This window comes from Cryptotermes secundus, unplaced genomic scaffold (genome assembly GCF_002891405.2).
Source record: "Cryptotermes secundus unplaced genomic scaffold, Csec_1.0 scaffold2162, whole genome shotgun sequence".
NCBI lineage: Eukaryota > Metazoa > Arthropoda > Insecta > Blattodea > Kalotermitidae > Cryptotermes > Cryptotermes secundus.
In genome coordinates this window covers 19,688-33,327 of record NW_019745118.1, presented here as the reverse complement: position 1 = coordinate 33,327, position 13,640 = coordinate 19,688, and the positions used below count along the sequence as shown (strand labels likewise).

General features: G+C 40.1%; 2 protein-coding genes across 3 annotated transcripts in view; both read left to right on the top strand.

Annotated features, from left to right (window-relative positions):
- Positions 1–6,678, top strand: part of LOC111875058 (probable cytochrome P450 301a1, mitochondrial) — a 33,761-nt gene extending 27,083 nt beyond the window's left edge. For both annotated transcript variants that reach the window (XM_023871097.2, XM_023871099.2), the window contains exons 10-11: positions 898–1,107; positions 6,080–6,678. In XM_023871097.2, coding sequence (XP_023726865.1) covers positions 898–1,107; positions 6,080–6,187 — 318 coding nt within the window. In that variant the 3' untranslated portion in view covers positions 6,188–6,678. The remainder of the gene's footprint in view (positions 1–897; positions 1,108–6,079) is intronic.
- Positions 6,679–9,330: 2,652 nt separating this feature from the next.
- Positions 9,331–13,640, top strand: part of LOC111875060 (probable cytochrome P450 301a1, mitochondrial) — a 23,306-nt gene continuing 18,996 nt past the window's right edge. Inside the window, exon 1 of the mRNA XM_023871100.2 lies at positions 9,331–9,563. Coding sequence (XP_023726868.1) covers positions 9,341–9,563 — 223 coding nt within the window. The 5' untranslated portion in view covers positions 9,331–9,340. The remainder of the gene's footprint in view (positions 9,564–13,640) is intronic.

The following is a 13,640-nucleotide window of genomic DNA, read 5'->3' as shown; positions in this document are numbered from 1 at the left end:
CTCTAATGCGATTGACATTTTCTTCAGAGGTCCGTATCTTTCCAGGGGATTTTACACGCAACAGACTACCTGTAGTCCTCAGTTTGTTGTCCCAGAACCGAATGGTTTTCCGTGTAGGAGGCCGACGTCCATATTGCGTTCCAAAACGATGCTGGACAGCCGTAAAAGATTGCAACTCTTCTAGCCACAGCACGCATTGAACCTGTTCCTGTGGTGTCAACATTGTTTCTGAGCTTGCCGAAAGTCATCAGCTGGCGCATTCGTGCAAGCCGGGCACGGAAAATAACTTTCAGAATTTTACATTCTGATGAAGTAAACCGTATACTTGTATGAAAATTAGTTTCAGAATATGAATTTTCTATTTTGGATACCTTTCATCCGGACATTCTGTATACACGTGTAAATCAATCGAGATATATTTCAGTCACATAAAGTACAGAAAATACTCTGCCAAAGACAAAGTTCTACTAACAATTGGAAAATTCTCCATAGTCGTCATATTGGTGTTATTAACAAGAAGAAGGTGATAAACAGACGTCACTGGGCGGATAAAAATTTTAATAGGATGATCATCATAGCAAATTTGGTGAAAATCGAATAATTACAGTCATTTATGTACTGATGCTCATTTAATGAATCCGTGTGTAGGCCAGAATGCATACCATTGAAAGACTATATAAAGCCGAACAATTAATCGGAAATTATGTAATCGTGGCTTATTTTGTAATACGATTCAGGTGTTTGCTTGGAAGGACTCAGTTCCTTTCGAGTTTCGCATCAGACACGTCTAGAATACAAGAAGATTTTTTTCCTCAGCCAGCTTTCCCAGTGATGTCCATAGTATGTATATCTGACTATACAAAACTTATTTACAAATACGACCATCTGCTCTTGCAGACCACCGTCATCATGCCCTTCCTAATGCTGAGTAACTTGGAGCAGTATTGCCCAGAAGCGGCGAAATTCATCCCAGAGCGGTGGCTGAAGACTGAACCGGAGCACAGCAAGAGAACGCACCCTTTCGTGACAATGCCTTTCGGGTTCGGACCAAGAATGTGCTTAGGCCGCAGATTCGCTGAGCTGGAGATAGAAACATTAGTGACGAAGGTATGTTGACATGCGCAGTTGTCCAGTATCTTCAGTATATCTTTTCTACTGCTCTATGAATACGAAATACGAGTTTTCGCTCTAGGAGAAGAATAGATTTTGAAGGCGCTTCTAAATTTCCCAAGCAGCATATCCGGAATTAACAGAGAAAAGGTAAGACGAAAGCTGAAATCGATTTATTAATAACGGGATTATAACTCTACGAAATATTGTTCTTACCACGAAATAGAGGAGAAGAGGCGAGGACATGGTCTCATATGAGCGAGATCGGTTTTCCATGTAATGATAGAAAACAGAAAAGTAGAATCAATTTGGGAGACACTAGAATGATGGCATTACATGGCCTACTATTGATACGGATCAAAAAATACACTGTTTGAGGATCCAGAATGGATTAATCTGTGTCAGGTTTGAGACCTGTACCGGGATCTTTTACTAGCTTATTAAAGATATGAGTTCATGAAAGACGAATAAATTCATCTTCCGTTTTCCTTAATTTAAAAAAGGACCTCAATAGAAGTAGTCAGGTGGCTATGTACTCTCTAGAAGATGGGAATAACTGTTTGTAAGAAAATACAGTGGAACCTCGCTTAACGGGCACCTCTCACAACGAGTAATTCGCATAACGAGCAAGACAAATAACTCGCTTAACGAGCGGCGTTTCGCATAACGAGTGACGAGAGGGGAAGTCCCGGATTGTGCTCTTGCTACATCAGTCTGTGTTTAGCACCCGTTCCGCTAGCATCTTAGTGTCGCTTGTGATCACACATTTTTCCAAACTTGTGTTCAGAATTATTATTTGTGATTTTTTTTGGTGCAAAGTTTAATACCCCTTGCAAAATGTCCCCGAAGAAATATCCGCAAAGACTGTCATAAGAGAATAAAAATAATCGTAGAAATGAAACGTAAAATAATTGAAAAGCGAGAACGATGTGTGAGCGTGGCTGATCTAGCGCGCACATACAATCGATCTACATAAAATATTTGCACGAATTGGAGTTGCATTGTGTTTCACAGCAAGAAGTTGTGAGAAGAGTTTGTCAGAGGAGGAGGAGGCGGAGGAGGAGGAGGTGACATCAAAGCAACAATCTTCTGGCGCAATAAGAGAAACGCTGAAAGCATGAGAAACTGTTGCAATGTACATTGAGAAGCATCACCCTAATAAGGCAGTGGCTATGCGCGCTACAAATTTATTTAACGAAAATGCTGTGTCGCATTTTCACCAAATTTTGAAGCATCGGCAAAAACAAATGTTTCTAGACAGCTTTCTAGTAAAAAAAGAATTAGATATGTATCATAAATAATAAACTAATTACTTCGATTCCTTTTTTGTTTTTTGCAAATCGAATTCGCATTCCAGGTTGGTTCATTCCGCATAGAAGAAAAGTTGAAGATGATTCACGCTCCTTAACAATGTATATATAATTTTCTTAGAATAAATACTTATAAATAAAATTATCTGAGTATTTTTTTCAGCATGGAACGCATTATCGTATTTAACATTAATTTATATGGAAAAAATTGTTTCGCTTAACGAGTGTTTCGCATTACGAGTAAGATTCTGGAACAGATTATGCTCGTTAAGCGAGGTTCCACTGTAATTCTTAATTACAAATTAGCACCAGACTAAGGGTGTCGGCAGTAATAGAGCAAGACGTGATGTGTTAGCAGGGCAGCAGATATTAAAATTAGTGTATCCTGGTTCATGTGGCAGTTTCCTATCTTTGAAAGTCATAAATTAGGTTTCTCCGCAACGTCGGTACATATGGACCAACCTATATGTCGTTACATCCGACAAAACCGTAATCTAAACGACTCGAAATGTGAACGTTGACTTCTGTTACACAGATCGTTAACTCTATTCTTTTTCCTTGGCACTACAGCCCCAGTAGACGTAGGCCTACCTCCATGAACTTCTCCGTTCACTTTGGTTTTTCTACATCTTACACATTCGGGTGGCCTCCTTGGGCGGGTGATCAGCTCGTTCCAAAGCCTCTACCTGTACACAAAAAAACGCACACACACACACACACAAACTAAACATCCATGCCTTGAGAGGGATTCGAACTCACGACCCAGGTTTCCAAGCGAACGAAAACAGTATATGCCTTAGACCGCTCGGCTACCGTGACGGGCTCGTTAACTATATACCAGATATAAAAATATATAGAACGAAATGTTGGACAATTGAATGAAACATTAATTTTAAAGAAAAGGGAAGATGTATGCGATTCGTACACTTATCTACATAAGTAAAGAACTGCTTCGCTATATACGTGTATTAACAACCTTCGAAAATAAAAAATCAACAGTGGTCTTCTGAAATGTGTCCTGAATTGACTGAAGTGTAATATAATTCAAAATAATTAAAAGGAATATCTTTCCACACGTGAAACGAAAGAAAGTACTGATTTAGTGTAGACTGCATTAGAAAGAGATATGTTTGATTATTCTGTTACAAATTCTCTTTTAGTCTGTATTATTGGACGAATAATTAAATCATAACATACATTCTGTCCCGTGTTAATATTTTACGTGTCTGATCAAGCGGGTTCAGGATTTGATGATCGAATTCACTGTACCTTCATACAAATTGTTACAGCGTTTAAAAAAATCACTGTCTTCGACTGGATATCCTCAACTCCTTGACCATACTACACTGATTCACTACTCTCCATCTCTCTCTTCGGCCTGGGTTTCAGGCTATATAGTCTCGGGTATGATCACAGAACAGAAAAAACTTCAATTGCCTATCAACGGATGTCCTCTTTTGTTGCGTATTCGTTGGAACGTGTTTACCTAGCAACGGGCTGCTGAACAAGAATCTTCCTGCCCGGGAAGGTGTTATTCGAGCCTCTACCTAGCAGTAGTCTATACGTCACAGTATATACTGTAGCATATAGACCAGCAGAGGAACGCTTCTTTCCTCGGCGGTCCGGGTCGAATGGTATAAGGAGGGGCATTTTGTTATATCCTCAGAGAGGATGTTACATAAGGACCATGACAGCAATGGCTCAGTTACAAAAAGAATCTTAGGTCGTGTTCCTCATGGGGCTTGGCGCGAAGACAAACCGATTGAGGGTAAATCGTCAGTCGTCAAGTAACTTTGACTTTGGCTTGTTGCAGTCAGTGCACCGATCAATAAACCGATCCACCCTGTTCCTCGGGAATGTAAATACGTGGACCTTGCTCTCCAGGTTGGGGAGTTTCGAATCTGAGACAGTAAAATATGATCATTAAGTCCTGTGGGACACGGACACGAGAATGACTGTGCTGGCGAGGCCAAACAACAATTGTAAACAGGAGATCCGTTCTCTAGTGGGAAAGGACTCCCCACATCATAAAACTCGTAACTCTCTGAGAATAATAAAATTTGGCCTTGAGCCCCAGATAGGGGCTGGACACCAAGACAGGCTGACAGGCTAACCGACTGACCGTCGGTCGCAACATATCTTTGTTACTTTAGCTTAGTGAGTTAGTTAATTAACCGCTGGGGTTCGGTTGTTAGATGATGCTGTGAGAAGCTGGTAACAGAGGCTGAGGACAATTCGGGAGCCCAGAGCAAGGGGAAAGGTCACGGCTTAGGGCCCGTACCAAGCAATGGCTAGCGAAGAACATAGGACATTGAGAAGGCATAGTGTTTCCTATAGCTATTTGTAAAGTGTGTAGAACAGTTAGAGCTTAATACTTACTTGTAGTTAGGAGCCGAAGTGTTCAATAAATACCATCCCCAATCAAAAACCAGTGCATAGAAAAGTCAAGCTACTCCTGTAACAGGCCGTGGAGGCGTATAGGGTTGTGAGACGTCGAGGTTCCCATATATTCTTGACAGTTGGCTCACAGATGTCGGTGAGAATTCAGTTTTAAGAGCCAGAATTTCTTTACCCCCAAGGCAATTCCTGGTACTTATTTCTGTTAGAGGCTGAATCGACCCCAGAGAGACAGTGCGGCTGGAAAGATTAGGTCAATTGAAAAATTTAATGACCTCATCGGTAATCGAACCTGTGACCTTTCGACTTGTAGCATGGTGTTTTAACCAACTATCCTACTGGGGGCCCCGAACCCCGTCTATAGTCATGCCATAACGTGACATTTTGATGTCTTATTTATTTATTGCGCTAAGTTTCCTCTTCGCGCCTTTTTCAGATACATATGAGTGAAAAACTGCAATTAAATATAGCTCACCTTTCATATATTATATATATTCTAACTTTGTAACTGCTTTCAAGAGACATTGATGATGGGAAGTCAGATATAAAAATGTTTGACCAAACGCAATGTATTTCAATTATTTTCTGATCATAATTTAATGTGATAAATTTATTTTAATAATATCAGACAGATTCAAGGATTATACTTATGTATATCAACTTTAGTTTTAAGTTTCACCGAGTTCCAATAACGTGTGTAGTAATAAGTGTACAAGATTATCCAAATTCATAATATATCATAAAATTCTTGAAATCGAGGAACAAATCAGGGGTAGGAATTAGTTTAAATATAATATAATAATAAATAATTTGACATTATGTGATTCAAGTTAGGGTTCTCTATGAAACATCTGTTGTTAAACACATTTCATGTGCTTGTATGTATTAGTCGATAATATGAAGCTGCGAGTATTACTTCTTATTCCTGAAGTTCTCTCCAATGCTTACGTATTGTGTGATTATTGTGTTCTGTTTCTGTGAATACTACAGTGCCCTACTATATATGGTGGTCCGAAATCGTTATGTATTATGATTATATTCGGTTCTGTGCAGAGCGTACTACTGAATATAGGATGCGTAAAATATGTAAAATATTTTCATCTAATGGTAACTAGATGCTTATGTTCTGCGTGCTGAGAGCTAGACTGTTATTCGTGTACGGTTGTGGTGATAGATTTGAACTAGACTATAACTAACGTATACTACCAAACAAACCAAAAATTAATTTTCATAACTGACTAACACTATAATTTTATTTTCAGATTATCCGCAACTTTATTGTTGAGTACAACCATGAAATGAAGTTCGAGAGTAAACTGCTCCGGATACCTGTTTCACCACTAAAGTTCAAAATGATTGACAGGGAATAATTAAATATTTCTGTTGATTTATTCACGTCTACGTTCACAGAGATGCAAAATTCCACTCCATATATTAGAACCATCTATGTCAGGAAGATATAATAAGCAGACCAGTTCATTCAGAGATAAAAACACATCATAGGAATACAAACAGAGAAGAAATGGCAGCTCAGCGCATCTCCTTGTGACAGCTGCAGTTCAAAATAATCAAATGGGATTAGATATGTATAATTAACAATTGAACTGATGAGTATGGGCGAATTGTTGCTTTTACTTCATGTATATCCACTTACATCTCTTATATTTTATATCTATTCTTACACAAACATGAGTTGAAACGGCATCTAACAATGGATCAGAAATGCAAATCACATGTGCCAGTGAACAGTGTATAGACTTAATATTATATACAGGCATTCTGATACACTGACGTTCCACTTATAGTCTATGAAATGTTCCGTCTGTAAAGCAACAACCAATAAAATTGATTAACACTTCAATATCGCACAGCGATTGTCATGTGCATATGTTGTTATACTATATAATAGTGTTAATATATTAAAATATGAATGAAATGAAACGAAAGTAATAAAAGGAATTACATTCGATTGGTTCGCAGTGCATTAGGATTGCTCACAGAAATGTTGCCTGAAAATGGCCTTCTATGGCCGAATCATGTACATACATCATATAACATTGTAGCAGTGCATATGTGTTTTAGTTTCAGTCTCGATGTAACTTCATTACATTTGTCATTAATGAGCAGCCTTTACGGAACTGATATAGGAAAGGAATATAAGACTTATTGAAATCTAGGTCGCGCCATAGCTCATGCGGTTAGTCGCTGGCTTTCCACCGCGGCGGACCGGATTCGATCCCGGGTCTGGTCAAGTGGGATTTGTTGTTGCCAAAGTGGCGCTGCGGTAGGCTTTCTCCGAGTACTTTGGTTTCTCCTGCGAATCTTCACTCCACCAACTGCTCCACAATCACCCTCAATCTAGCATCTGGGGCTGGCACAATAGGCCAGAAGTGGCCGCAGTACAAGGGACTTAGTCCCACCCCACTAGCAATAAAGAAATAATATTAAAATCTAAAGGTGAAAAATTTGTGAAAAGTGAATATTTAACAAGATAAATGTGCAAAAATTTAGTGTGCAGCGTAATATTTTCAGGACATGAGTATCTTTGTATCGACAGAGTGTAACCCTACCCATCTCCTGTGACGTGCTGAAACACTGATAAGGACATAACTTATTTTGTGATGAATTTAGTGGTGAGACCACAAGGTTAAAGTATTATCTCTCTGGAAAAAATGAAAGCAATTTTTAATTACATAATTTGACCTGGGTTAGAGATACGGCTCGAAGGTTTATCCAATCTAAACGACGTCAAAAACTATCACATACTGATAGAGAGTATACTTGTTTCTAAACATAAGACGAATTTCGCTCTCATGGAAGTTTATATTTGGTAAGAACCATGAAAGTGAGCAACATTCTTAAAATAAATCCTATTATCACTTATCATAGGGTCAGATGTAGATATCAACAAGTAGTGTTTATATATATAATATGCTCATGTGAATTAAAGGAATTGTCTGTCACTCCTATATATCAAAGGGAAAGGCGTTCTCCAAATCCATATCAAATACTCATGCAAATCATAATTCATTATTGCTATTTTCATAGTCCAGAGACTAATCACAGCTAATAATGCACACACCGTCACGTGACACGATCCTGGACCCAATTACCTACTTCTCACTTTAACAGTTAAAATATACAAAAAGGAAGTCCGTATTATTTCTTCCTTGCAGGTTGGTCTAGTTGTAAAAATGTATAATCATGAAGAAAGCAGTCTTCTGGGATTTGGCAATGTCTATAAGTGGTGTTAACCTACGTTTCGGAGGAACGTATCGCCTCCATCTTCAAGGTAGAAGAAAATATAAGAATTCTGCAAGCGAAGAGACCGTGAGAACCGGTAAAGGCAGGCCTGCTTTAAGATTTGTCACCAATCCACCAACTTCCTCTTTTTCCACGGTACACAGTCTACGTGACCTTGTCGTAAATGTTGTTTTTCTCCCACAGAAGTAAAGAGAATAGCGACATCTCCGCTCTCGGAATGACAGACGCTGCTTATCAAGTATAGGGACCATATCACGAACCTCTTACTTAGAACTGATAACTTGTGTTGTCCCTCTTAGGTTCAAGCACTTGTCATGCATATTATTGCCTAAAAGTTAAGAGACCATTCTTCAAAACTACACCAAAAATCGGAAGATGAATTCAATATAATGGCAGGGCAGTATAATATGCAAATCTATATGTACGTACGATAATAGTTTAATAGTTTTCATCCTCTTCTGTTGTCTCACATAAGATACAAACATACAAGAATATCCCGTCTACACAACAACACTCTGTATTTAAACTAACAACGTGGACCATAGTCCTGCTTGCGAAGATTGCCTAGAAAAGAAATTCTCAATTTACGGAACCCGAAGTTTCACTTAAGTCTCAACATTCTGCCACCCTTCTCTTTGTGGAATTCCGAGGTCATTGGTATGTAACATTTCATTACATGCTGTGTCTTTACTGCGTGGAATTGTTACCACCCATTTAAATTTTCAAATTTTCCTCATACTCGGGAATACTTTTTGGCCGATGTATGCAAGTTTTTATTCAGTTTATTCGCAGTTACCCTCCATGTGTCGAGGCACTCTCCTTCACCCAGACAAAGGACGTACACACCCTCGTCACAATACACTTCGTAAACATTGTATCTGTCACTTATATTAAGGACATTTCGGCATGCCAGTGCAGAACAATAACAAAACGAAATACTGAAGCACGAATGTCACGATTTATATGTGGGATCCGGTGTCATATACTCAAATATAGACTTTCTATATGGGATAGACCAATAAATACATGCGTACATAAAGTTTCACATTAGGGTTAAGTCAGATCATTTTTTACTTTTATGGCATAAAAAACGTGGCGAAACAGTATATCCCGCACCATGTCGTTTGAAGGTGATACGCCAAAGAGCGACTAACATAGTGACGTCTGTAGAAGATGTGCTGTAATACCGTTCATGATAATTTTTGTATCTGCTATATATATATTGCACAGCAACCGTGACCATAATCACTGTGTGCGGGATGCTACGTCAAGGCGTTTGTGGGAGTAGGTCGCTCGTCGTTAGAAGCCAAAACGCAGCGTTGCCCAATATCAGCGCTCGTACGCTCAAGAGATGCAACAGCACTATGGTTGCCACACAGGCCAGGCCGGAGGAGTGGGATTACGCCAAGCCATTTGAAGACATGCCAGGACCAAAGCCGTTGCCTATCATAGGGAATACCTGGAGATTTATCCCACATATTGGTAAGCTACTGTTTCGTTACTTCTTTATGGGTACGCTCAGAGTGAAAAACCATTCGTCCGTTTTTACGTGCAATTCATCACGAATCGGATACATGAGAAATTTAATACTGGAAGAATGAATACTAAAGCTGTCAAGGATATTAAATTGTGAAAGTATGGTTCGAGAGTAGTACATATTTTACATGTATTTCAAGCAGGAGTCAAGTTTCGAGGGATTAATTATACGAAACCAATGCAAATACGTATTACGCCTTTAAATTGTTTTCAGAATTGTGAATATGTAATAAATTTTCGAAGAAAATAGTGTGACATATCTTGTAGTTTTCCATAGTATGTTCGGTTCTTTATCAAACCAAAGAAGAATTTACGAATGATGTTGAAGAAACACTCAGGAAACCCATGCAGTCTATAAGACTTTCCGTTATTCTTAAAATTATATCTTGGATCTGGATTAATAAGGGCAGAGGTCATAGAAACAAATGTGTACATTGTTTTATGCAGTTAAACTGCAGAGGAAATTGATTTTTAATAATTAATTAAACTAACTCCGTGAAATAAAAGTCGGCCACCATTTTTAAAAGATTCCACCTCTGATATCTCTATTCAAGTCATAGCCCTCTGTAAGTAAATTTCCGTAACATTTCCTGTTTTTAGAGCGAGGAGTGATTAGTCTCATCCAATACTCGTGAGAATAAGGACCAAAACCAGTCCGATTTCAGAGGATCTGTATTCAATTTGATATAAATTTCCCTCTTCATCTCGGGGCCATCTCCTCCGTCTGCAGATAAGGATGAAGGCACTAAAGCGATAGGGGACATACCTATGTAACAAGTTTTGATGGATTTAATCTGCAGTAAATGAACGTGGAAGAAAATTGGCTACGTCCATGCTAACAGTAAGAAGGATAAATATAAAAATTTGTGTAACGAGACCTGAACCTGGGTCAAACTCTCTAGTCTTGTCAATTTTAGCTTCATTGCAGCTCACATCACAGACAGGAACATGATTCAGTGAGATAGGTACTCACGTTTAGGTAGAACACTAAAACCTGTAAGGCAGGAACTACAAATCACATCAGATTGTGGCGCAGTAACGCCAGTTCCTCCGTATGTCACTAGGATTGAACATGTAGGGAATATGGCGAGACACTCTTCTCCATAGTCCACCATACAAATCTTAACAGAGCATGGAGCCGGTAACGTGGATAGTTACATCTACCGTCAATTTGCATAAATTTAGAGGGTAATTTCATTATGGTCATCATTACTCTGCATTTTAAATGTGTGTAATGCTGATAAAGAGTGCAAAGTTATATTTCATGGGTCACTGAATCTTACAGGATTATGGTGATAAAAATGAACTTGAAAAAGAAAATCTCTCGTATCAACCGTTTTTTTTTTCACAGGGACTCTAAACCGAGTCAGTGTCTGCAAGAGATCATACCTCGTACTTGTATATCAAGGTTACAGCATAGGTCAGTCTCTGGTCGCTGGTCGCTGGCGGGCAACCTCCAATGCTGCGCAGTTTGTGACTGCATGTGCTTAAGAAATGTAATATCACTATGGCCATAACACAAGTTAGACCGGATTACTTGTATTACCTCAAGATTTGAAGACATACCAGGATCAAAGCCGTTGCTTGTCATAAGGAATATCTGGAGATTTATTCCGTATCCTGGTATAATATGGTTCTCTACGTCACTATGTTGTGCTGACAAAATGAAGGAAAAGTCGTCCATTCGTACATGAAATTGGCCAAAGGTCAAATATTGTCGGAATTAACACTAAAATTCTAAAGGCAATAAAATTCTGATTACTGACTGTCAAAATAACCCCTATTTGCGTGAGTCTGAATTGGAAAATTAATATTCAAGAACTCATTTTACGAAATAAATATGAACAATACATCTCTGATGTAGATCATTTGCGACTTTGCGAATTTGGTATCAATTTAACAGGTAATATATGGCTCTATGTTGTGATTATTTCATGTGATTGGCTTTAAAGTATATATTTTTAGTTTAATAAATGAACATCATAAGTGAAATCGTGCGAAAAAAGTTGAAGTAACGTTCCCACTGTTCTTAGATGTATTTAAGCAATAAATTTCCTTTAATTGAAGATGTTCTGTGACATACTGGTCGTACATCTGCCAACTTATATCGAGCAAAAATAATGCCTAATAAAGGATAGGTGGATTCGATACGGTTATCCAGTTAAGCTCCAGCGGAGAGAGCTGGAACTGCTGTAACTCGACGAAGTTCTGCTTGTGCACTCTGAATGACTGTGCTGTGTTTCAGCGCCGTCGTAGTCAATATGCTTAACACACGTGTTGAATACTCAGACACGCATTTTGTGTACGGTTTCTGCGATGGAAACGGTAGGATTGCTGTGGTGCCTATCTGCAGAAATATCCACATCACGAAACATTTGAGAATGTACAGGGAACATTGAGGGAGACTGGTTCCTTCCTACGAGAGAATACACAACGTGAAAATGGCTTGGAGAAGATGTTGAGCCCCCACCCTACTAGCTGGGGGACTGGTGTTCTCGTGTTATTTCATCCACCAAACAAATACAACAGACGTAAACAATAAAATCAATTAACCTTTAATAAATGATTAGCAAAATGTACCAAAAAAAACACAATAGTAATTTGGCATAACCAGGGACGAGATCTCTTAACTCAACTCGCAGACCACGCCCTTCTCCGCCACAGGCGGCGTGTAAGACATTTTTTACAAGAAACTCACGCTACATAATTCCATCTCCAACAAATAGCCTTGGCACACAAAACAAAGAAAAGCAAAACATACCGACTCTCGGCTCACAGAGTCCTTCCAAGAGTCAACAATGAAATGGCAACATTATGTGTATTACCTGCAGATGGGCCCTCCTGCCTGGAGTCTACTGCCAAACGAATTCTTTTCAAGGCGCCGGCCTAAACAGAATTTCGTTACGGAGCGACACGTCCGTTCGCTACGACGTTCCAGGCAGAAGAGGGCTGGTACCCCAGCCGAATCAGGAAAGACAGGGGATGATGATGTAAGATACGCCACGGAATAAGGATAAGTAGTAAGGGATGTAGGAAGACAAATGGTGGGAGCCGCGGCTACCGTCTCTCAGAGAGGGCACTACATCCAATGAGCCGAAGAGATCGGCTCAGGATCGCCCCCTCCCACTCAGAAGAAACTCGACACTCAAGGACGGCTGCTGGCAAGCGTCGACAGGGGATACGCGAAGGGCTCTCCACATAACCGACGGAGGCGGCTAACGACAATTCAGTCCAAGTCCTTGCCTCCGCTTACAGCACCTAACTCAACGGGAGCGGAACACTAGGGCGTAAGAGACGGCACACGGCCTAGTCCAATCCGTACTAACGCTCCTTCCCCGCTCCCGGAGCACCGGCACCACACACCCCCCGGGCACAGCACATCACAGTCTGCAGGGGTGCATAACTCGGGAGGCCCCTCCTCGCGATCCTCCTCTTGCCAGGTAGATGAAGGAGTAAGCCCCTCCGACTTCCCGGGCCCTGGGTACGACGGAGGCGTCCAGTCGCAGGCTTCGATGTTGAAGAGGCAGGCGGCAACCAAGGGAAGGAATAAATGGAAGAAAGTGATTCGGCTAGAAACGCCTAAAAAGAAAATAAAGTACACAAGCCATAAACCAGTATTAAACTTTTGGGTAGGACCCCTTACAATACAAACGATACCTAACAGCGTGACCGTGATACCTGGGGCTAATAAGTTAGTCCCGAACAAAATATTTCTTCAACTGAGAAACATGAGCTTTACGTAAGATAACTCCAGTGTCTGGATTTGCCAACTGAACAGTGACATTAGTCAAATACTTAGAAATAACCATGGGGTCTGACCATCGCATATCAATCTTAGCGGACCTTTTCCGCACCTTGGAGCTCTGTGGATGGAGACGGACCAAGACCAGGTCTCCCACCTGAAACGCCGCCTCCCTTCTCAGTATGTTATAACGCCGGGCAACCCTATCCCTTGTCTTCCTCAAATTTTGCAAGGCCGTCCCCCAGTATATCTGCATATCCGCAGTGGGTCGCTGTAAGTCC